Source organism: Piliocolobus tephrosceles, chromosome 4, assembly GCF_002776525.5.
Source record: "Piliocolobus tephrosceles isolate RC106 chromosome 4, ASM277652v3, whole genome shotgun sequence".
NCBI lineage: Eukaryota > Metazoa > Chordata > Mammalia > Primates > Cercopithecidae > Piliocolobus > Piliocolobus tephrosceles.
In genome coordinates, this window is record NC_045437.1 from 87,948,584 (window position 1) to 87,970,516 (window position 21,933).

Sequence of the window (21,933 nt, forward strand, 5' to 3'; positions counted from 1 at the left end):
CATTGGGGAGTTATACCTGATATAAATGATGAATTGATGGGTGCTGATGAGTTGATGGGTGCAGCACACCAACATGGCACAAGTATACATATGTAACAAACCTGCACGTTATGCACATGTACCCTAGAACTTAAAGTATAATAAAAAAGAAAAAGGAAAATAAAATAAAATAAAATAAAATAAAAAAATAAAAATGAATTTTTCTAAAACTTAAATAAATCTTAATATATATTTTCTTGTCCTGCTGCAAAGCATTAGTGACAAAGAAATTATTCATCTATGTAAATCTTGTATTAGTCTTATTTTCCCTGTAAAGTTATAATAATAATTTAGACAATTTGCATATATTATGATGAAGGGTATATATCAGCACAGTCCCCTTCTAACGCCTTCTTTCTCTCAAAAAAAAAAGTGTTCAGTTTCCCTCTTTCTCCTCACCACTTCCCTTCTCCCTCTTTGCCTTCTCTCCTTGTGCTTTCTTTTTCCTCCCTTTGCCGAACAATTCCATCTACAGCCACCAGTTGGTACAGAGCAAGGTGTGCATCTGCAGGAAGGGGCCCAAGCCTGGGTATCAGAAGCCAATCATTGTGAGGAAGGAATCCATGTGAGGAGTACAGTGCTGCCCAGCAGGAATTGTGGGACACTGAGTGAGTTTGGGAGGCCACCTGAGCGAGGGAATGGATAACAGCAGTAGGAAGTTGGTTACATGCAGAGGAGTGGATCGGATCAGTAGATATATTAAGAATAATAAGAAATAGCGGGGTGCAGTGGCTCACGCCTGTAATCCCAGCACTTCGAGAGGCCAAGGTAGGCAGATCGCCTGAATCTAGGAGTTCAAGAATAATGAGAAATAGATCTCTTACCAACACAGAAGAGTTACAAATATGGAAAGGAAGAAAACTGGAATTAACCCTGTGATGTTGGGTTGGAATTAGAAGCATTGAAATGAACTAATGAATTTCATTATATAGAGATAGATAGAGTAAAACAGATCTAAATGTGTTTGCGTGTGCATATGCATGTGTATCCTCTCACTCTATCTACTGAGAGAGCTTAGGAGCAGCAACAGCAGTGACCATACCTAGCCCCAGATCACAGTTTCTAAATATCATTCTCCCCTAAAAGAAACCAGGACTGGGACAGAGAACATTTGAAACATCTTGAGCCAAAAAGCAAACAACTGCTAGTAGAATGATGAGGATATAACCACAGGTACAGAAACCATCTTGAAAGGGTTCCCACTAGGGACAACTTGGCATCAAAACAAACAGTGATAGTGGCTGGGTACCATGGCTTATGCCTGTAATCCCAGCACTTTGGGAGGCTAAGGCACGTGGATCGCTTAAGCCCAGAAGTTCAAGACCAGCCAGGCAACATGGCGAAACCCCATGTATACAAAAAATACAAAAATTAGGTGGGTGTGGTGGCATACACCTGTAGTTTCAGCTACTTGGGAGGCTGAGAGGTGGGGGGATGGCTTGAGCCCAGGAGGTCAAACCTGCAGTGAGCTGTGACAACACCGCTGCACTCCAGTCTGGGCAATGGAGAAAGACTTTGTATGACCCTATGCGAAGGAAAAGGAGAGGAAAAAGAAAAGAGAAAGAAAACGAAAAAAGAAATAAGGAAGGAGGGAGGGAGGGAGGAAGGAAGGAAAGAAGGTAAAAGAAAGAATAATGGATAATATGCTAAATAAGCAGGAATCTATTAGTCTATATTAGAAAATAAATAAGTGGATAAATCAAACATTTGGTAAGGAAAAAGATATTTACATAGTTTCAAAGAAATGCCACAGATAAAACTTCTTCATTACAAAGGGAAAAATGCTAACTTTATAGTGAAGAATTTGTGCAGCCACCATCTTAATCAAGTGACCAAAATGAACATCTTCAGTAATGAGACAAACTGAGTTCTTGTGCCACCTGATAGAATGCTGTAAGATGAACCCAGCATCCCTTCTGTGATTTCTAACAGTTCATAATCTAAATCTAATCATGAGAAAAATCAAATAAACTCAAATTTAAGGACACTCTACAAGAAAAACTGGCTGGTAATCATCAAATGTGTCAGGGTTACAAAAGTCAAGGACACACGGAAGACTCGTTTGGGATTAAGAGTCTACAGAGACGTGTCAACTATACAAGGCTGGATCTCTGGATCTCTCTGCTAAAAAGGAAATTACTGGTATAATAAAATGGAATCTGAGAATGATCGTACTATATCGGTGTTAATTTCCTGATTTCGTGGCATCATGTTTATGTAGGAAAATGTCTTTGTAGAAAACACACATTATTCAGAGGGTAATGGGGGATCAGATTGACAATATTCAATTGATTCAGGAAAAAAAAAAAATTCTCATTGTACTCTACTTGCACCTCTTCTGTATATTTGAGATTGTTTCTAAATAGAATTAAATTTGAAAATTGCTAAAGTTGTAAGCAACTGTTTAAATTCCATAGTGCACGAGGATTTTAGGTGTTAATTGATGGTAGTGGGTAAAGAAGGGCTTTGAGGTCTGTCATGAAAGTTGTCAGTGGTGTGGTCTACCCTGATGTCTTTCAACAGCTTGAAAATGTGTTTATTTGTGGCTGCAAAGATCTGATTCACTTTCTAAATCTTACATAACTTGTCATTTAAATATTAAAATCACCTCTGTATGGTTATTATTCTAAAACTCAGATAGCAAACAAAATTCAAAATAAACAAGTGGAAAGGGTAATAAAGTCCCTTGATCCTGAGAAAATCTATTCTGAAAACGTTTGAAACAAACTGCATTAGAATATGTGTAGAATAAACTTAGTTGATCATTATGAATCAATCAGTCACTTCCTCTTTGCTCTTAAACTTACCAATAAATTTTGGTGTCTTCTCGATCAGAAAAAGGTTGTGAGTACAGGTTTTTCCAACACACACACGCATGCGTGCACACACACACACACACAATGTTATGTAATTTCTGTTATTAAGTGCCTGGTTGGAATATGCTAATTTCGGGAGCACACTACTGGCTGCCATTTTCTGGTGGAACACTCTTTTAACGAGATTTCTACAACTCCATTGTTGCTTGTGGTACTTTCTGAACAGTCCAGCAGGTGGTAGTCTAGGAGAGGAACAGTTCTCATCCTTCCCCATCCATCCCTGGACCTACCAGCAGCCCCATTTGCAAAACAGAAAGAATGTGGACTCAGCAATGTGCCTTCTCTCCTCTGGCATAAGAATGGGATTTCCAAGGTTGTTCTCTCAAAATGGGCGCTTAGAATACCACAGAAAGAAGCCAAAAATAACTTTGTGTATACATGTGACTGTGCAGTATTCTGAAGCTCAAAAATTCTTTTTATTTTTTTAATTTCTAGAAATTCCACTGATTTTACATCTCTTTGCTCTGATTTCTGTGACATGGCTTTGGGGAGGACTACACATGGCCTACAGACACTTCTGGATGTTGGTTCTCTTTGTCATTTTCAACAGTCTGCAGGTAAGCCTTACAGTTTGGTTAGTGACAACATACATTTATCTTAATGAACACAAGGCATAGAATTTCAATATTAAAGAGTCAGGCATCCACACACAGGTGAATTTGTGCATACAATAACATCATATAGAGTTGTAAAATAAAATGATAGGAGCCTAAATCTTTAATATTTGAAATATGACTGGGATTCTAACGTGCTCATTATACAGTTAGGGAAGACAAATATTTATTCTCCTTCATTTTGACAACATCAAAGTAACTACACAAACATATTTCTTTTTCAGTAGGATTGATGTTTATCAACTTTGCAGATGGCAGCCATGTAAGATCAATGCACATATTTGGATTGTGGCTGGGTCTAGAAATTAGATCAATTGAGGAGTGAAATAGTGATGTTCAAGCAATCCCCTCTTAAGTGTGATGCTTACTGAAATGAGAGTGTTTGGTTCACTAAAACATGACTGACATCTCCTAAGTCCAGCAGTGCCCAGCTTAAATTAGTTTTATAAGCATGCTTGGATAACTAGAAATTATATAACTGCAGCAAAAATGAAAGCTGACATTTTTAGTACTTTTGTTAAATGGAAAGATGTTGCACTCTGATATTAACAAGGAACAAGTGAACACATTTTCCTTGTTTTCCAAAGTAAAAAGATCTGCCCTAGACTAAAATAATTTCTTAAATTTACTAAAATTATCTCTAAATAGTCCTTCTTTTGGCTACCATCTTGCAAGGATCATGTGTGGCAAACACACAGACATATACACACTTTCAGAATTGTAGCATACAACCGAAATGTGACTCCGATCATCTTTTAGGTTTGCACCTGAGCAGACAAATTCTTTAGTTAGATCATAGCTTACATGATGGTGCCTAATCAAGGCATATTATCAATTTAGGAAGGGGAAAATACAAAATAACTAATAGTTTAGAACCAAGTTGGTACAAGTTTCTATATAGAAAACTGTCTATGGTTACAGGTGAGCACTTACTATTGCCAGGTAGTAAAAAGACAGCTCGGCTTCTCTGGGATTTGATGATTCAAGGAGTAAACAATTAACTCTTAAGAATCCAATATGGCAGGTGCCATGTAAACAGAGCATTTTGAAAGTGAGTAGGGGCCTGTTGACCATCAGGGTAGAGGCTCGGTCTTGGTTATCTTTGGATCCCTAGGGCCTAGTGGAACAAAGAACAAGGTCCAAACCAACAGCCTGCAGGTGTGTTTTGCTTGGCAGACACACAATGTTATACAAAAGATTGTTTTAGATTTTCAAATATTTGCTTCAAACTTTTAAAATTGAGAATTTTCACATTAAAAACCTGAATTGCTGGCTTTTTTTTCAAGGCAGTATTCACGTGGCAACAATTTCCAAGCCCTGAGCAGACCTGATATACTTCATTCATTTTACTTGCCCCTGAGATGACACATTTAATGCTTATTAAATAATAAATGAGTATATGGTTAGAGATAGGAATTTCAGGCAGAGAAAACTGTTAGCCAAGGCTGCAAGAAGGGAAAATAACTAATCTCGCCTAGATTAAGCAATGGGTTGAGAAGGAAAAAGAAAGGTCTTGCAATTAGAAAAGAAGTGGTGGGAGAGGAGACAGAAAGCATAGATTGATTTAAATGCCAGCTTTCTATGCTCAGGATGCTGAACTTTAGTCTTTAAGCAAAGCGAAGCCATCAAAGTTGTGTTTTTTCTTTGTTTTGCTCTAATTTTTTAAAATCTTGTTAATTAATTTTTTTTTTCATTTTGAATGGGATGACATGTTTGTACTGGAAGGATAACGAAATGTTTATGAGAGGATATTGAAAAAAAGAGCAGCTCTAAGTAGGTAGGTTATTGTCATATTTTAGACTATAGATATTCTGGCAGTGTGCCTGGGAATAAAATGTAGGTAACAGGTTTGAGAGTTGTTACAGAGATAAACACTTTTCATTTTATTGTTTAATTGACATGTAATAATTGTATGTTTATGGGTACATAGTGATGTATTGATACATGTAACATATAATAAAAGAATTAGCATATCTGTCATCTCAAACATTTATCATTACTTTGTGTTGGGAATATTCAATATCCTCCATCTAGCACTTTGAAACTATAAAATATTGTTAACTATAGTCATCCTGTAGTGCTATAGAAACAAGAACTTAGTTCTTCTATCTAGTTGTAATTTTATATCTTTCAACAAATCTTTCCCTATCCCCCTTTTTCCCCTACCCTTCCCAGCTTCTAGTACCCTCTGTTCTACTTTTTACTTCTATGAGATCAACATTTTTTAGCTTCCACACATGAGTGAGAACGTGCAATGTCTAACTTTCTGTTCTTGGGTTATTTCACTTACCATAATGTCCTCCAGTTCCATCTATGTTGCCATAAATGACATTGGGTTGATGCAAAAGTAATTGTGATTTTTGTCAATAAAAGTAATGGCAAAAACCACAGTTACATTTGCACCAACCTTTTCTTTTTTTTTTGTTTTTTTTTTGTTGTTGTTGTTTTTGAGACAGAGTCTCACTCTGTCACCCAGGCTGGAATGCAGTGACACGAACTCAGCTCACTTGAGCCTCCACCTCAGGCTCAAGCGATCCTCCCACCTCAGCCTCCCAAGTAGCTGGGACTACAGGCACATGCCACCATGCCTGGCTAATTTTGTTTGTTTGTTTGTTTTGTAGAGACAGGGTTTCGCCATGTTTCCTAGGCTGCTCTCGAACTCCTGAACTCAAGCAGTCCACTCACCTTGCCTCCCAAAGTGCTGGAATTACAGGTGTGAGCCACTGCACCTGAGCATCATTCTTTTTTATGTCTGAATAGTATTCCATTGTGTATATTTACCATTTTCCTTATCCATTCATTGGTTGTTGGACATATAGGTTGATTCCACATCTTGGCTATTGCAAATAGTGCAGCAACAAACACGGGTGTGCAGATGTCTCTTCAATACACTGATTTTCTTTCCTTGGGATAAATGCTCAGTGGCAAGATGACTGGATCATATGTAGTTCTATTGACAATTTTTTTAGGACCCTCCATACCATTCTCCATAGTGGTTATACTAGCAGTGTAGAAGAGTTCTGTTTTCTCTGCATCATCACCAGCACTTATTTTTTGTCTTTTTGATGATAGTCATCCTAACTGAGGTGAGATGATAATTCACTGTGGCTTTGTTTGGCACTTGCCTGATGATTAGTGATGCTGAGCATTTTTTCATATATTTGTTGACCATTTGTATAACTGTTCAGATCATTTGCCTGTTTTATTCAGATTGCTTTTGCTGTTGAAATGTTTGAGTTCCTTGTATGTTCTGCATATTAATTATCTGTCAGATGAATAGTTTACAGATATTTTGTCTTATCCGCTAGGTTGTCTTTTTTACTTTGTTAATTGTTTCCTGCTGTGCAGAGGCTTTTTAGTTTGACTTAATCCCATTTGTTTATAAAATAAACATTTTATAAATGCTTCAGAACATTGATCTAGGAAAATATTTTATAAATAAGAATCTTTAGATTCTTATAATTTTATAAATAGATTATTATTATATCTATACACCTTTTATTTATATTTAATAGCCTTTAAAACCTTTTCTTTATATTTAATATCCTTTTATATTTAAAAACCTTTTATAAATAAGAATCTATTTATAAAATTATAAAGTGAAGCATTTCATCTTGTTTTCTTCCAGTAATTTTATAGTTTTGGGTCTTACATTTAGGTCTTTAATCCATTTTGAGTTGGTTTTTGTATAGGGTGAGAGTTGGGGGTCTAGATTTTTTCTTCTGCATGTGAACATCCAGGATTCCCAGCAACCTTTATTGAAGAGACTTTCCTTTCCCCAATTAATGTTCTAGCTGCCTTCTGTCAAAAATCAGTTGGCTGTAGATAATGTGGATTAATTTTGTGCTTCTCTATTCTGTTCCATTGGTCCACTTGTCTTTGTTTATGCCAATACCATGCTGTTTTGGTTACTATAGCTTTGTAGTATATTTTGAATTCTGATAGTACAATGCCTTCAGCTTTGTTCTTTTACTCAGGATTGCTTTAGTTATTTGAGGTCTTTTGTGATTCCACACAAATTTTAGGATTTTATTTTATTTTTTCTATTTCTGAGAAGAATATTATGGGTATTTTGATAGGGGTTGCATCAACTCTGTAGATTGCTTTGGCTAGTATGGTTGTCTTAACAATATTAATTCTTCTGACCCATGAGGAGCATGAGATAAATATTAATGAAATTTGGTTAACCAATTAAATATAGGAAGGTAAAGTGTGAGAGAGGAACATCACTTAGAAATTTCTGGCTTGAATGAATGGCTGGGCACTGATATCTTTAGTCCAAATGGAGATCACATAAAGAGCAAGGTCTGGGGAATAAGCAGTGAAGTTGGTGAGATTTAGGAGACATTGCTAAATACTGTATACCAATGTTTTAGTAACTGGGTACAGAGATAGGGCTAATGAAAGAAATTGTTAATGAGTGATCGGAGAGCTAGGAAGAGAACCTGGACAGGGTTTGTAGTTGTAGGTAGAAAAGAAAGTTCAAGAGGACGCAATGCCTAACTCTGGCTAGTGTAGCAGAGAAGTTAAATAGGATGAGAACTGAGGAACAATGCAGTCTACAGCAGTGGTTCCCAAAACCGTTATGTGCAGCAGAATTCCATGGGGAACTTGTTAAAACACAGATGTTATGCCCCACACCCAGAGTTTCTGATACAGTAGGTCTGGGTGGAATCTGATCATTTGCATTTCTAATAAGTTTCCAGGTGGTACTGATTCAGCTGGTCTAGGAACTACAATATGAGAAAAAGAAGTGAAATAGAGACTGCAAAGAGAGAAAGAAATCGCTTAGGAAAGGAGGTTGGTTGGTTCAAAGGAGATTTTTTGGTTTTGTTTTCTCGTGACAAGAACTAACAAAGGAGAAATTGACATCTATAGGAAAGATTTATTGTCATGGCAAGATCATGGACGAGGCAGGAAGAACAGAAGAGATAGAGGGCTTCTCTGAGGGAGGAGTAGCAATGTTTTTTGTTTTGTTTTGTTTTGTTTTCTCTGAGGCTGGGGAAAGAATAAATGATTGGTGAACATGAAACACTACTCTGGAGCTGAAAGTGTGGAATGTTGGCATTTGCATGTAATGGCCTCTCTTTTGTCTTAAAGGCAAGCAAGAGGCAAGGTCATTTGTTGAGAGGAATGGGTTCAAAGCATGAGATAAAAATTTTAAAAAGGTATGGAGCAGTTTCTAGACAGAACATACATAACTTAAACTATGTTGAAAGATCATCAATAAATGGATTGCTTAGAGAAAAATCAGTGGGATTCAGTGGAGATTAGACAACTTAAATCTGTAATTGAGCCAGTCAGCAGTAATTAAATAAATGTAAGCCTTAGGATTATAATGGTAGCCTGGGTAACCTATCAAACCACATGCACAGGAAAAGTTTATTGAGCTCTTATGGAGGTTTGTAAAGAAAGGAGGACTGTGGAACATAGTAATATATGTCACTGGTACATACAAGAAAACATTTCGGTCTCTTTCTTTGAAGAACTTACTAGTTCTTCAAATAAGTAAAAATTAAAAATATTTTAAACTTATGTTTAATGAGCTTAATTCAATCCAGGTGACATTACTGAAGCAGCAATGATTATTTGTACTACTGTTGGTTGGTACCTGGTACACTGGCACATTCCTGGTACCAGGTGCTCAGTGAATCAGTCCTAAAAGTAATGTCTATTAAGAAACACGTGGAAAATATCCTTTCTCTAGAGTTTATTTTGGTTCATTTAACTTATAAATCGCTTGAGGTATTCAATTTAGGCCTTTCCATGGAATATGGCTATATAGTATTAATAGTAAGATTTTTTAAGTATGTTCCATAAACACTTGTATGTTTCCTCCCCTGCCCCCCCGCCCTCGGATGGCTTTCATATTTCTCTACTGACTTCTGCCAACACCTATGACCATAAAAGCATATTATGTATCTTATGCTTGTTTACTACATTTTGCTCAGAGAAGATTACTGACTAATATTTTATCCAGATTATTATGATGTCATAGGTGCTCTAAAACTGATTATTGAAAGGTGATATTTCTATAGTATTCTGATCTTTTTAATCTTTTAAGTTTTTTAAAAATATTTTTCAACACGCACTCTAGAATCTGAGATCTCAGGATCTCTAGCCACCTCTGTCCTCTTTCTCTACAGTCTTTTTTTTTTTCCTTTGAGACTGGGTCTCGCTGTGTCTCCCAAGCTGGAGGGCAATGACATGATCATAGCTCACTGCAGCCTTGAACTCCTGGGCTCAAGCAATCCTCCTGCCTCATCCCCACAAGTAGCTGAACTACAGGCACACACTACCATGCCTGGCTGTTTTTTAATTTTTACTTTTTTGTAGAGACAAGGTTTTACTATGTTGCCCGGGCTGGTCTTGAACTGCTGGCCTCAAGTGATCCTCCCACCTCAGCCTCCCAAAGTGCTGGGATTATAGGCATGAGCCACCATGTCTAGCCTGATTTTTTGATATTTAGTGTCTGATGTATTTTAAATAAGAAAATCTTGATCACTTAAAATATTATCTAAAATATTTACCTGAAATGTATCACTTCCTAAAATTTCAAAGTTGAACTACCAAACTTTTTAATACATTTGCACATTTAGGAAAATGTATGTGAGGTATTTTGCAAAGCATTATGGATACAAATGCAAATATAAGGTTTAAAAATCATCATTCTAAACGTTGTTAATTTTTATTGCTGAATACTCTTCCTTGAACTATAAGGACTTCTTCTCGTCCAAGAAGTGAACTTTTTACTCAAAGTCTTACTGGTCTATCCTTATTCTTTACATTTTCTTGATCTTTTAAAAAAATTAAACTGTTGGATATCAAGGGTGAGCAGAACATAGAGAATGAAGGTGAAAATGCCCTTTCAGCTTATTCAATCAGAATTTGTTCCTAATTCCAGTAGCTACTATATAACATGTGAGCATGGTCATGATAATTGTGTTGTTGCCACTTCTCCAGGATGTGAGGTTAACAAATCCTGATTTTCATTGTGCTTTATTTTTTGTCAAAAGAAGGGCTCTGACTTCAAGAGAGAAGAAAAGTACTTTTTTACCTACATGCCTAGTGAGCCCAGATTCCAAAGGCCTTGGGATTCTATGTTTCCTTCCGCTGAATGGGCTTTCCAGGTGCGTTGATCATGGTGGCCGCCACGGGGCAAGACTCACCTCCTGCCAGCTTTCCAGCCCCAGCAGGAAAGAGCTTATTCCTAGATAAGAAAATCCTATGGAGGACTGAATGATACCATCCTGGGTCACATCCCATGTAGGAACCAATCACAGGGTAACAGGTACTCTGGCCAGGCCTGGGTCATGAACAGAGTCCAATAATGGAAAGAGTCAAGCTGGTTTCATAAAAAACCACATGGAATGGAATTCCTGCCAGAAGAAAGGATTCTCTTACCAACAGAAGGGGGCAACAGTGCTAGGCAGGCCAAAGTAACAGACATCCACTATACTTACTTTCTAAATCTGCTTGTTCATTGATATAAGTTTGGGACAAGGTGAGCAACAGCTTCTGTCACAAAATTAGGAAACTTCATCAAAAGTGTGATATCAGTTTGTTAGAATAGTGCTTGTGATCTATCATATAACCAATGTCTCTATATTGTCCACAAGAAATTCATAAGAAGCTATGTTTAATATTTTTTCTTTTCCTGTTCCATTAATCCAATAACCTCTATTTTTAAAAAACTGAGTTGAGTTTGTCATTTCTAAGGGGATTATAGGTCGTAAGTTTCTTAAACTATTCAGGCCAAGTTATATCCAAATTTGTATCATCATTTACTGGTAATAATTACCAGGTTTACACTCAGCTGGAAGACCCTGACAGAACCCTGTCAGTTAAAATATTGAAAATAGCTACTGTCCAAAGCTTGCAGGTGTTCCAGGCTTCCACCCATTGAGATTAGAAGCATCTCTAGGCTTCCAGACAGGGATCCTCCAGGATGCTAGTGCAGCGCTAGACCTGCAGCCATTCTGATTGGGCAATGCTTATGCCACACTCATCATTAAATATTTTGCATGTCACTCCTAGCTGAAATTATGTGCTGAAATATTTCTTCTAATTTTAACCTGAACCAGTCAGATTCAGGCTGAAATACAGCATTTATTTCAGGTTTTCTTCTAGGGGGTCTCTCACACTTACTATGTTAGAATTTCACTGACAATTTTCTCACATGTAGAGAGAATCCCATGTAAGATAATGAGTGTAGCCAGCAGTAACAGACGTGTGCTGCTTGGAGATGCTAGAAAATCCATTTGTGGAGAAGGTTCATATGCATAGAAGCTTTCCAAAATCTGAAACGCATTCTTCTTGGAATGCATAAGCTGGCAAGTGAGCAGAGCTTTGCACAGTGTTGGGATATGACACTTCTCAGTATGTCAGTTATGAGACTGCATTCTCCAGAGTACTGTTTGACTGTTTCTCTGTGACTGACTTGTACATGTTCGTTTGTACAAGCATCTGGTCTCGAGATGTTCCCTGGCACGTTTTGAATCGTTCCCTATTTCAGAGAGGGGAGTTACAACATGGAATTTGTAGCTAAAAATATGTAGTCCATATTCAGACTTAAAGAGCCAGTTGGTTAAAATCATTTTCATTCCTAGCCCCATGTCTTAAGCTACTAAATGGCTGGGAAATAAGTGATTGAAAGATGGAAACAGTTTATTCTGTTTTTTAAAAATTGTTTTTTGGTGGTCACTAGAGTGCCTTAAACACAGAAAACATTTTTCTTATTTTAAAAAAAAACAAACAGTTCTCTCTCTCTCTCTCTCCCTCCCTCCCTCCCTCCCCCCACCCACCCTGCCTTTTACCCTTTCTTTTCTTGTTTTCTATGTGTCTCTTGTTGGTATATGTTGAATTTCAGTTTTAAAATTAAAGCCATCTTTTAGGAAGACATTTTCCCAAATGAAAATAGCTTTTGAGGTATCATAAGAAATGGAACATATTTCTTTGCTCATAGAAAATATAGATTCCATCCCAAATGGAATACTGGATCAAATTAATAATCCCCCTTCAATTCTCACTTAGTATCCAGAAGGGTTCAGTGCAGGTGACTGCTTAGATACAGTACATATTTAGTCTTGGCTGCTTCCTTTTGAGGATAAACAGCTCTTGGGAAATACACATTGTTAAATAATCAGTTACAGAGGACTAATTGTTTCAAGGCACTCCCTTTCCAATTGCTTTCCAACAGCCAACAGTAATAAGAAATGTCGCTTTGTTTCCATTGGAGACTAGTACATGAACTATTCATGAAGAGCGGAAAAGCAGTCTTCCCAGAAAACCCTGGAATAAACATGTAGAAGCCAGGGGAGGCTGGGACTCTATCATTGATTTGTCCCAGAGCCATGTCAAATTCAGTGAAAAAAAAAAAAATTCACTAAATTTGTTTTGTAAAGTGAGAATTCAGAGAGACTAATGAATGCCTCATGCGCCCTTCAAAACATCCCCAAAGGTTTCTATAACTTCACAGATAAATATATAGAAGCTGAGACAAGGAGGTGTACTTAAATTTTCTTAATCAGGTTGTGCCACTCTGCCCTGTGTTCAGCAGCATCTGGGCTGGTGAAACATCTCTGTATTTTTGAGCAACAAGCTAACTCCATTTCACAATGAGTGACAGTGTCTGACATTGCCTGCTCATTAGCCTGTTGATTGACCAGGCATCATTCTTTAGATAGACTGCAGGATTTTCACTTTTGTTTCATCTGGGTTCTCTAAATAAAAGTGTCAAGGTCTGATCTGCCAGTAAACATCTTCCACAAATACAGTTTTAGTAATGAGAGGCTTGAACTATACCTTTTCATACCTGGCTCCCTCCTTCCAAATAGGTGCCTCCGTTTCTTTGCTCTAATTCGTGCTATCTTTTAATCTTTTAGTTTTTTTTTTTTTCCTGTGATGTTTCCATTTTCTGAGTGTTCTATGATCACATTTATTGCATTTTAAACAATGTATTAATAATGTGTTTTTCCTGGGCTCTGTGAGCCTTTACTTTGCCTGCAAAAAGATCTAGCACACTCCAATACTTGAAAGAGCAAACGTACAAGATTTAAACTAAACAAGATGCATACGTCCTCTTTAAAAGAGTTCGGGAGAACAAAGCAAGTGACATTTGGGACTCATTTTTACCTGGTCATTCAGATTCATTGTCTTAATGTTAACTGATAATTTTTTCCAGGATCTAAAATTTTATTCTTATCTCTCGTATTACTCAAATGTTGGTGTGGGGAGAATACATTTTTTAAAAAATACTTTTATATGAATATTTTACACCAACATTTTGTAATGTTCAGCCGTCAGATTTAGTAGAAGATGCATGTAGTTAAGTGTCAAGCAACCTCTATTTTACCGAGCAACGTGAGTTATCCACTTTTCGGAGGTGCTGATTTTGCCCCTAAATTTTGTCCTAAGGATTGTGTAAAAATATATGTGTATAAATAAAATCTGTAAACTATGCAATATTTTACAAGTGCAAATCAGAATAAATGAGCAAAAAGAAGTGTTTATCTCAGGATATATATAAAGAAAACTGAGAGGCCAACGAGCTGAGACTGTAAACCTAGTCTTTGACTCTTCTCTTATGGCATAGGCTCTCCCCATCAATGGTCGCATTCACTCACAAGTATTTCCTTCATGCAGATCCTGTAGCTCCTCTGTAACTACCGTCACATTCCTTGGTTTACAGTGTAGATCTGTTGTATGTCATTCACCTGCTTTCAGATATGTACCAAACGCCTTTAGGCTCAAGCAGGTAACTTATATGGCTGAAATGTGCTTATTGTGAGACTAAAGGAATCAGTGGGGACTGCAGAAGAACTGGAGAACTCACACTCCTCCTAAAAGCACTCAAATGCAAATGAAAAAAGCGAACACTGTGCGGGCCAAGCAAAAGCTATTACAGGCTAAATTTCCATGATGGCAGTCAGTGTGCAATCTCAGGATAAGTTCAAATTTTTCCCTCTTAAGAGAATTTAATTTCTTTTGGAAGTCAAATTGAATATAGGCAGACCACCTTGATCCAGTAGAAAATGGGTTTCCACAGCTCAGAGCTTACCTCCCCATTGAGGCCTTCCTTTACCTCCTCTAAGAGAATCAGTTGTTCCATAATTATAGTCCCTCAGTATATTGTCTATATATTCCTAATAAATCCTAGCATATTGTATCATTAAAAAAAGAAAGAGGCTGTGCACAGTGACTCATGCCTATAATCCCAGCACTTTGGGAGGCCGAAGTGAGTGGATCCCCTGAGGTCAGGAGTTTGAGACCAACCTGGCCAACATGGCGAAACCCCGTCTCTACTAAAAATACAAAAATTAGCTGGGCATGCTGGCATGTGCCCTTAGTCCCAGCTACTCGGGAGGCTGAGGCAGAAGAATTGCTTGAACCTGGGAGGCGGAGGTTGCAGTGAGCCTAGATCACATCGCTGTACTCCAGCCTGGGCAACAGAGCGAGACTGCATCTCACAAAAAAAAAAAAAAAAAAAAAAAAAAAAAAAAAAAAAAGCCAGGCACAGTGGCTCATGCCTGTAATTCCAGCACTTTGGGAGGACGAGGTGGGCAGATCATGTGGTCAGAAGTTAGAGACCAGCCTGGCCGACATAGTGAAACCCCATCTCTACTAAAAATACAAAAAAAAAAAAAAAAATAGCTGGGCATGGTGGCAGGAACCTGTAATCCCAGCTACTTGGGAGGCTGAGGCAGGAGAATCACTTGAACCTGGGAGGCAGAGTTTGCGGTGAGCCGAGATTGCATCACCGCACTCCAGCCTGGGCAACAGAGCGAGACTTCACCTCAAAAACACAAAACCACACAGAAAGATGGCTGAGTGCAGTGGCTCAAGCCTATAATCCCAGCACTTTGGGAAGCTGAGGTGGGTGGATCACCTGAGGTCAGGAGTTCGAGACCAGCTTGGCCAACATAGTGAAACCCCATCTCTACCAAAAATACAAAAATTAGCCAGGTGTGGTGGCACACGCCTGTAATTGCAGCTACCCAGAAGGTTGAGGCAGGAGAATTGCTTGAACCTGGGAAGCGAAGGTTGCAGCGAGCCAAGGTCACACCACTGCACTCCAGCCTCGGCAACAGAGCAACTCCGTCAAAAGAAAGAAAGGGAAGGCGGGAGGGAGGAAGGAAGGGAAGGAAATGGGTTTCAGGCCATGTGAAGGTTAACCAATCTATTTATAGTTTTCTCTCTCTTGAGACAAAGTGGAAATTTGCGGAGGGGACCCAGGACTCCAGTGAAAGCCTATTGTGTTTTCTAGAAACCTCCCCTCCTTGTCTCTGAACTCCATTTTTTCATTCCCCAATACTATGAGACTCTTGAATTCATTACTCAGCTTCTTAGCTTCTGAGCAGCTGCTTTCTGCTTAGTCCCCATAGCCTTTCCTCTCACGCACAGGCAGCTTCACAAGTGTAACATGCCGTCGTTTCCTTTTTCTTTGGAATCGTGGCTCCTCAAGTCCTAGCTGCCTTGGAGGACTTGAACTCTGTTGTTTGTCTCCCCAACCGTGTCAGATTCCTGCAAGTCTCAGGCTGCAACTTTCTGTTCAGCCTCTAGGCATCTCACTGCAAACTACAAAGTCTCTCATAGGAAAAAAAACAGCGCTGAATATAGGGCTCCCCAATAAATGGGTTTTGCTTCTCTCCAGGATCTTGGCCCCTCAACTACTGACTGTTTTGAGTACTCTCTGATGCCTTTCAACCCCTGTTTCATTACTGTTCTTGTTCTTGTGTTATTGGTTTTGTTCGTGCTCCTATTTTTGTTATTGTATATAAGTGTATGTGAAAACATTTTTCTCCAGTTTATATAGTTGTACTCAACGAGGTTAATGTGACATACACTACTCCATCAGAGCCAGCAACAAAAATCTCAATACATTTATTTCAACAAATTATATCTAATAATTTTTTTTTTTTTTTAAATGAGACGGAGTCTCGCTCTGTCGCCCAGGCTGGAGTGCAGGGGCCAGATCTCAGCTCACTGCAAGTTCCGCCTCCCGGGTTTACGCCATTCTCCTGCCTTAGCCTCCCGAGTAGCTGGGACTACAGGCGCCTGCCACCTCACCCGGCTAGCTTTTGTATTTTTTTAGTAGAGACGGGGTTTCACCGTGTTAGCCAGGATGGTCTCAATCTCCTGACCTCATGATCTGCCCGTCTCGGCCTCCCAAACTGCTGGGATTACAGGCTTGAGCCACCGCGCCCGGCCCTATATCTAATAATTTTTACCATATACTGATTGCATACTAATAAATGAAGATATTTAGAGGTGCTGAAATTCATCAGGTATTTAGTGGATACTTTTTAAGGCATATACTCCTGGGCCGGCATCCTAAGAGCATCATGATGAGGAAGCCTGTACATGCAACATCTTATGGTCAGCTGATGAATGGTACTTTTTCTTGCATTCACCAAAACTAAAACAATAAATATGGAGGTTGAGTAAGATCTTAGAATCTGTAATCCATCAATTGAAGATTGAGATTCAGAAATGATATTTCAGCTTCAGAATGGCCACACCTATTTCACAAAGCTGAAATAAAACAATAGGAAAAACAGACTGGCCAGGTGCAGTGGCTCATGCCTATAATCCCAGCACTTTGGGAGGCCAAGGTGGGCAAATCACTTGAGGTCAGGAGCTTGAGGCCAGTCTGGCTAACATGGTGAAACCCCATGGCTACTAAAAATACAAAAATTAGCTGGGCATGGTGGTGGGCACCTGTAATCCCAGCTACTTGGGAGGCTGAGGCAGAAGGATCGCTTGAACACAGGAGGCGGAGGTTGTAGTGAGTCGACATCATGCCATTGTACTCCAGCCTGGGCGACAGAATGAGCCTCCATCTAAAAAACAAAACAAAACAAACAAAAACAGACTAATAGCACAAAGGGCAACTACAACTAAAGGTACATGCGCCAAATGGATAGTACTCCAGGAAACAGATCTGCCTTCTCAGAATACGGATAGAAAAATGTCAACTACAGTTCTACTGAAAAAAATATAAAGAGCATGAATTCAAATATAAACTGAACTTTCTTTTTAAACTCTTTAGATAGATGGATGTGGGAAGTTTTATCTTCAGTCTTGCAGAATAAACCAATTCCACGTCACTGTTTTCCTCTGCAAATATTTTAAATAATGTTCTCTTTACTTTGAGAAATGGCATGAAACAGCAAATTGAAAATACCTTGAAATACAAATCCTGTCTTACTAATTTTTAGTTTTGTGATTGTAGGCAAATTATATAATTTCTCTGAAATGAGGATAGCACTACTTACTTTACAAGGCAGCTATTGGAAATCAACCAAAGAATGTGAAATTTCTAGCACTTACCTGGTGTATATTAACATTAACTGCCTTTCTCTTGTCCCTAATATGATACCATAACTGCCTATGCATTTCATGTAAGATTACTTCACTGAAATCAGTTAGCAGTGTTTTCTCTAATTCCCTTCGGTTAGTCTGATTATTCAATCTGTTCAGAAGCCTGATGATATCACAGGCTGCATTTACTAAGCTACCAACTCAGTGATCTTATTTGGAAATAAGACCTCAATGTATCGGTGCCATATAAATGTGATGTAGACATAAAATCTGCCTGTTATATTTTGTCCTTTGTTCCATAATTAATGTTTTGGGACATGTTGGGCCAGTACCATACTGCTAGTCTTGGAAACTCTCAGTTATAAAGTGGTAATATAGTCAAGCATTGCACAAAGGGGGCCACTACACTAGGCGGATAATATTTGATTTGGCATGTGATACTTAGGAATAAAATTGGTAAAATCAGGATTGTCTCATTACCTTCATAAAGAATTTTCAGAAAGTTTTGTTTGCATGTTGATTGCTGGAATAGGGAGTACCCGGAGGAGTACTATGCAACATCATCTATCAGGAATACAATTATTAGCTAAGACTAAATAATAGTAGGTAAAAAGTAGGTAAAGTAGAATGTTAAGATGGTCATTTAAAAAGATTTGCAAGAAAAATCTAATATGTAACAATTCGAGGAAAACAAAAGAATTTGAATTCATCAGAGTACTCCTCATAGCACAACTGATTATAAAATTTTATAGTTAAAATTTTTATTTGGAAAATTTGTAATATCAAATATATAAAGTAAATTATACATAGTTTATTGTTGGAACCAATATCATAAGACTGGAAATCTTAAATTTATTTATTCATTCATTCAGAAACATTAATCTATCCAGACTATGTTCATGTATGTATTTGTAGACTGATTATTCTATGCCCTCAATATATATTATAATAAAAATCAGAACAAGAACAATAATATTGATTGTTTATTATGTGGAATTGTACTTATTTCATTAAATCTTTGCAGCAACCTGAATGGTAGGGACTTTTATTCCTGCCTTTTTACACACAGAGAAGCAAAGGCTTAGAGACTTTTAGGCAAGGTCACATACCCAATAAATAAAATAAATAACATATGAGCGGGGAATCTATAATCAGTTTCCTCATCACGCACTGCAATGCTGAAAGAAGAGGACATTTTGTATTATATTGGAAACCTCAGTTTTGCTTTTTACTGAAACCATTTACTCAACTACTACACTGAAAATATTTGAATAACTGCACAATAAATAGCAACTCAAGAGACACAAATGATCACTTCATAGTTAAACGCTAAACTGATGATACTAACAATAATTCCCTGTCACTTACTCTGGGAATCATTGGGAAAGTTACTCAATTGCTGTAAGTCTCAGGTTCCATCTTCAAAAAATGAGAATAATGATAGAACCCACCTTAGGATTCGGATTGTTGAGAGGACTGAGTAGTATAAATAATATATGTGAAGCATGGCCGCGTGTGCAAAGCAGAAACGGTGCTCAGAAAATATTAGCTACTCTTATTGTCAGTGTGGTGGTTGCTATTTAGTGTTATTTGTAATTATTCTTAGCAATAATAATAATTTGATAAGTTCACAGGAATATCTAGAAAAGTCAGAGATGGCTTTAGGAAAGATGTGGTCCTTAGCCAGGCTATAATGTTACCAAATTTGGATGAGTCTAGAGGCAAAGGAAGTCTCTTCAGGTTCTTCAGATAGAAGTCAGGAATGGGAAAATGTACAAGATGGGGAGAGCACAGTCATCCTTGTCTGGCTGGAATTAAGCTTATGCAGGATAATAAAGGGAAATACTGTTGAAAAGGCCTTGGGGGAGGGGGATGGTCACATGAGCAAAGTCTTTGTGTCACACTATTATGGGATCTATTTAAACAGTTTAAAGTAATTGAGGAAAAAAGCTTCTAAAAAATATTTTTTTTGTAAATACCATAACCCCTGCAATTATTGAATTCTGGCCTTTTACATTCTATCTATAAAGACAAATCCAAACACAGCCACCAGGGAGTTTATTCCGCTGGAGGACAGAACCATTATGACGGATGCTTTGCTCCTTGCACCGATACTGACTCTGAGAATGAGCTCAGAGCAGCATGAAAAGAATTTACCATAAATAAATAATACATAAATACAAAAACTGTAATCCAGAGTGTAATCTTCTTGAGATCAGGGGCCATGATTTAAAAATCTCCTATGCCTCTCATAGTTGTAACACCTCTTACACTGCTAAGAACCTACTGAATTGAATTCCCAGTGCACCATTTTTTTTTTTTTTTTTTTTTTTTTTTTTTTTTTTTTTAGGACACTGCACAAATGAGCACTGAAGTGAAAGAACCTTATCTAATCCTTAAGGCAAAGAGAATGGCACCAATCAGGGGCCCTCTGAACTTGGCACTGCTTGTATCTCTCTAAACTCACAGGGAAATCTGTTTTTTCTTTTCCTGTCTCCATCTCTGTTTCATCAACTGGAACTTCTTATCATTTTCTTCTCCTTTGAACATCTGTTTTCTATTGCATCCCGTTGTTTTCATTTTTCATCTATCTTGATCATTCTCATACAGTCACAGCTCTGTTAGTAATCCCACAGATAACTATGTATGACTTGTTCTCTGAGAGAGCAAGCCTTTAGCATACAAGGACTCATCTCTGCTTTAAAAAAGCAAACAAAGTTTTTAAATCCACCTAATAGTGTTCAGCAGGGAATTTTCCTTATTTTTAGAAGACATGGTGAATTTTCCAATTCAGTAAGAGCAAAAAGAAATAATAAAACACCCAGATTTGTGCCATTTCAGAAGGCCAGTGCACATTCCTAGTGGCAGTTAATACTGACAGGTGCTGTGAGGAATCATACATAGGCAACTGGATTCCTGAAGTCAGCCAAGAGTTGATTGCTTATGTTTTTAGAGCTGTGTGAAGAAGAAAAATGTAGGCACACCACTGCTGTGCAGTCCACGGGAGTCTTACAGCTGCAGGCCCTGAAGCACTTTGAAAATCGTCCCTAATTGTCTTTTGCTTCTGTGTTACCAACTTATCGCCTACCCCCATGGTGGCTTTCATGCTGTGTGTCACCAAAAGCTAGCCTCTGCTATTTTCTAAGGAAGGAACTGGCAACTGTCCCAAAGATGAAATCTAAATGTAATCTCCATAGTTGCAGGTAGAAGCAAACAAAATGTTTTAGAACTTTTCTTATCTTGACTTCAGGCATCATACCTCATATTTATCAACTTTGTAGCCAACTTTAGGGCAAATATTAAGAAGTAAACCACACACATCCACTTCTCCTTTGGTTCCGGAAAGTCTCTCCATTGGCGTGACTTTGTATCTTTATATTGGCAAATACTTGGCTCAATTATAAAAGTTATAGATCTTCCTCACTAGCACAAGTCTTTTCCAGCCCAAACAGCTATTGGATTTGCAGACACAAGGACAGCAGAGACTGCAGGACCTTGGCTTTGCTTGGTCATTCAGAACCTTTTGGCAAAGGAAAAGGCACTAGTGAGTGCCTATCCAGCCTCAGGGCAGCTCAAACGGAAATTGAAAAAGTGTAGAAAAGGTGAGACTAGCAAGAACCAAATCTTGCTAGAGAGCTACTGACAAGAGCATAGCACTAACACCAGGTGCTCACTTGGATACTCAGGGTATCCAAGATGCTGCAAACTCCTGTGTCTACAAAGGCTGGAAGCAAACTCGCCTGGAGCCTGTGGTCAAGTGGGAGCATGCCTTGTAAGGGGGGATGAAGGGAGATAAAGGGGCAGCAGCTATGTGGCTTCGGTTAAACATTTGCTGATCAGGAAGCAAATCCAGTGTCAGTCAGATCTTCTGATTTTTCTAAAGTAGCCAGAAACCAAATTTTTTATTTGAAAACTCCTAATTTGTGAATGGTGGCAAGTATTTAAGACAACCTTTATGCGGGCCAATGAAAACCTGCCAGCAGGCAGTATTCAAGCTACCAGTTTGTAGCCTCTGGCTTACCTAGTAGGCATTCCCTCATAGTCCATGTGGATCAGGAAAAAGAAATTTGTCCAGCTTTGTC

At 38.2% G+C, this 21,933-nt stretch overlaps 1 protein-coding gene across 1 annotated transcript in view; it reads left to right on the plus strand.

Annotated features, from left to right (window-relative positions):
- The window catches only part of ADGRV1 (adhesion G protein-coupled receptor V1), a 614,529-nt gene that overhangs the window by 545,137 nt on the left and 47,459 nt on the right, over positions 1–21,933 (plus strand). The window contains exon 87 of the mRNA XM_023215075.2: positions 3,351–3,472. Within this exon, the coding sequence (XP_023070843.1) occupies positions 3,351–3,472 (122 nt within the window). The remainder of the gene's footprint in view (positions 1–3,350; positions 3,473–21,933) is intronic.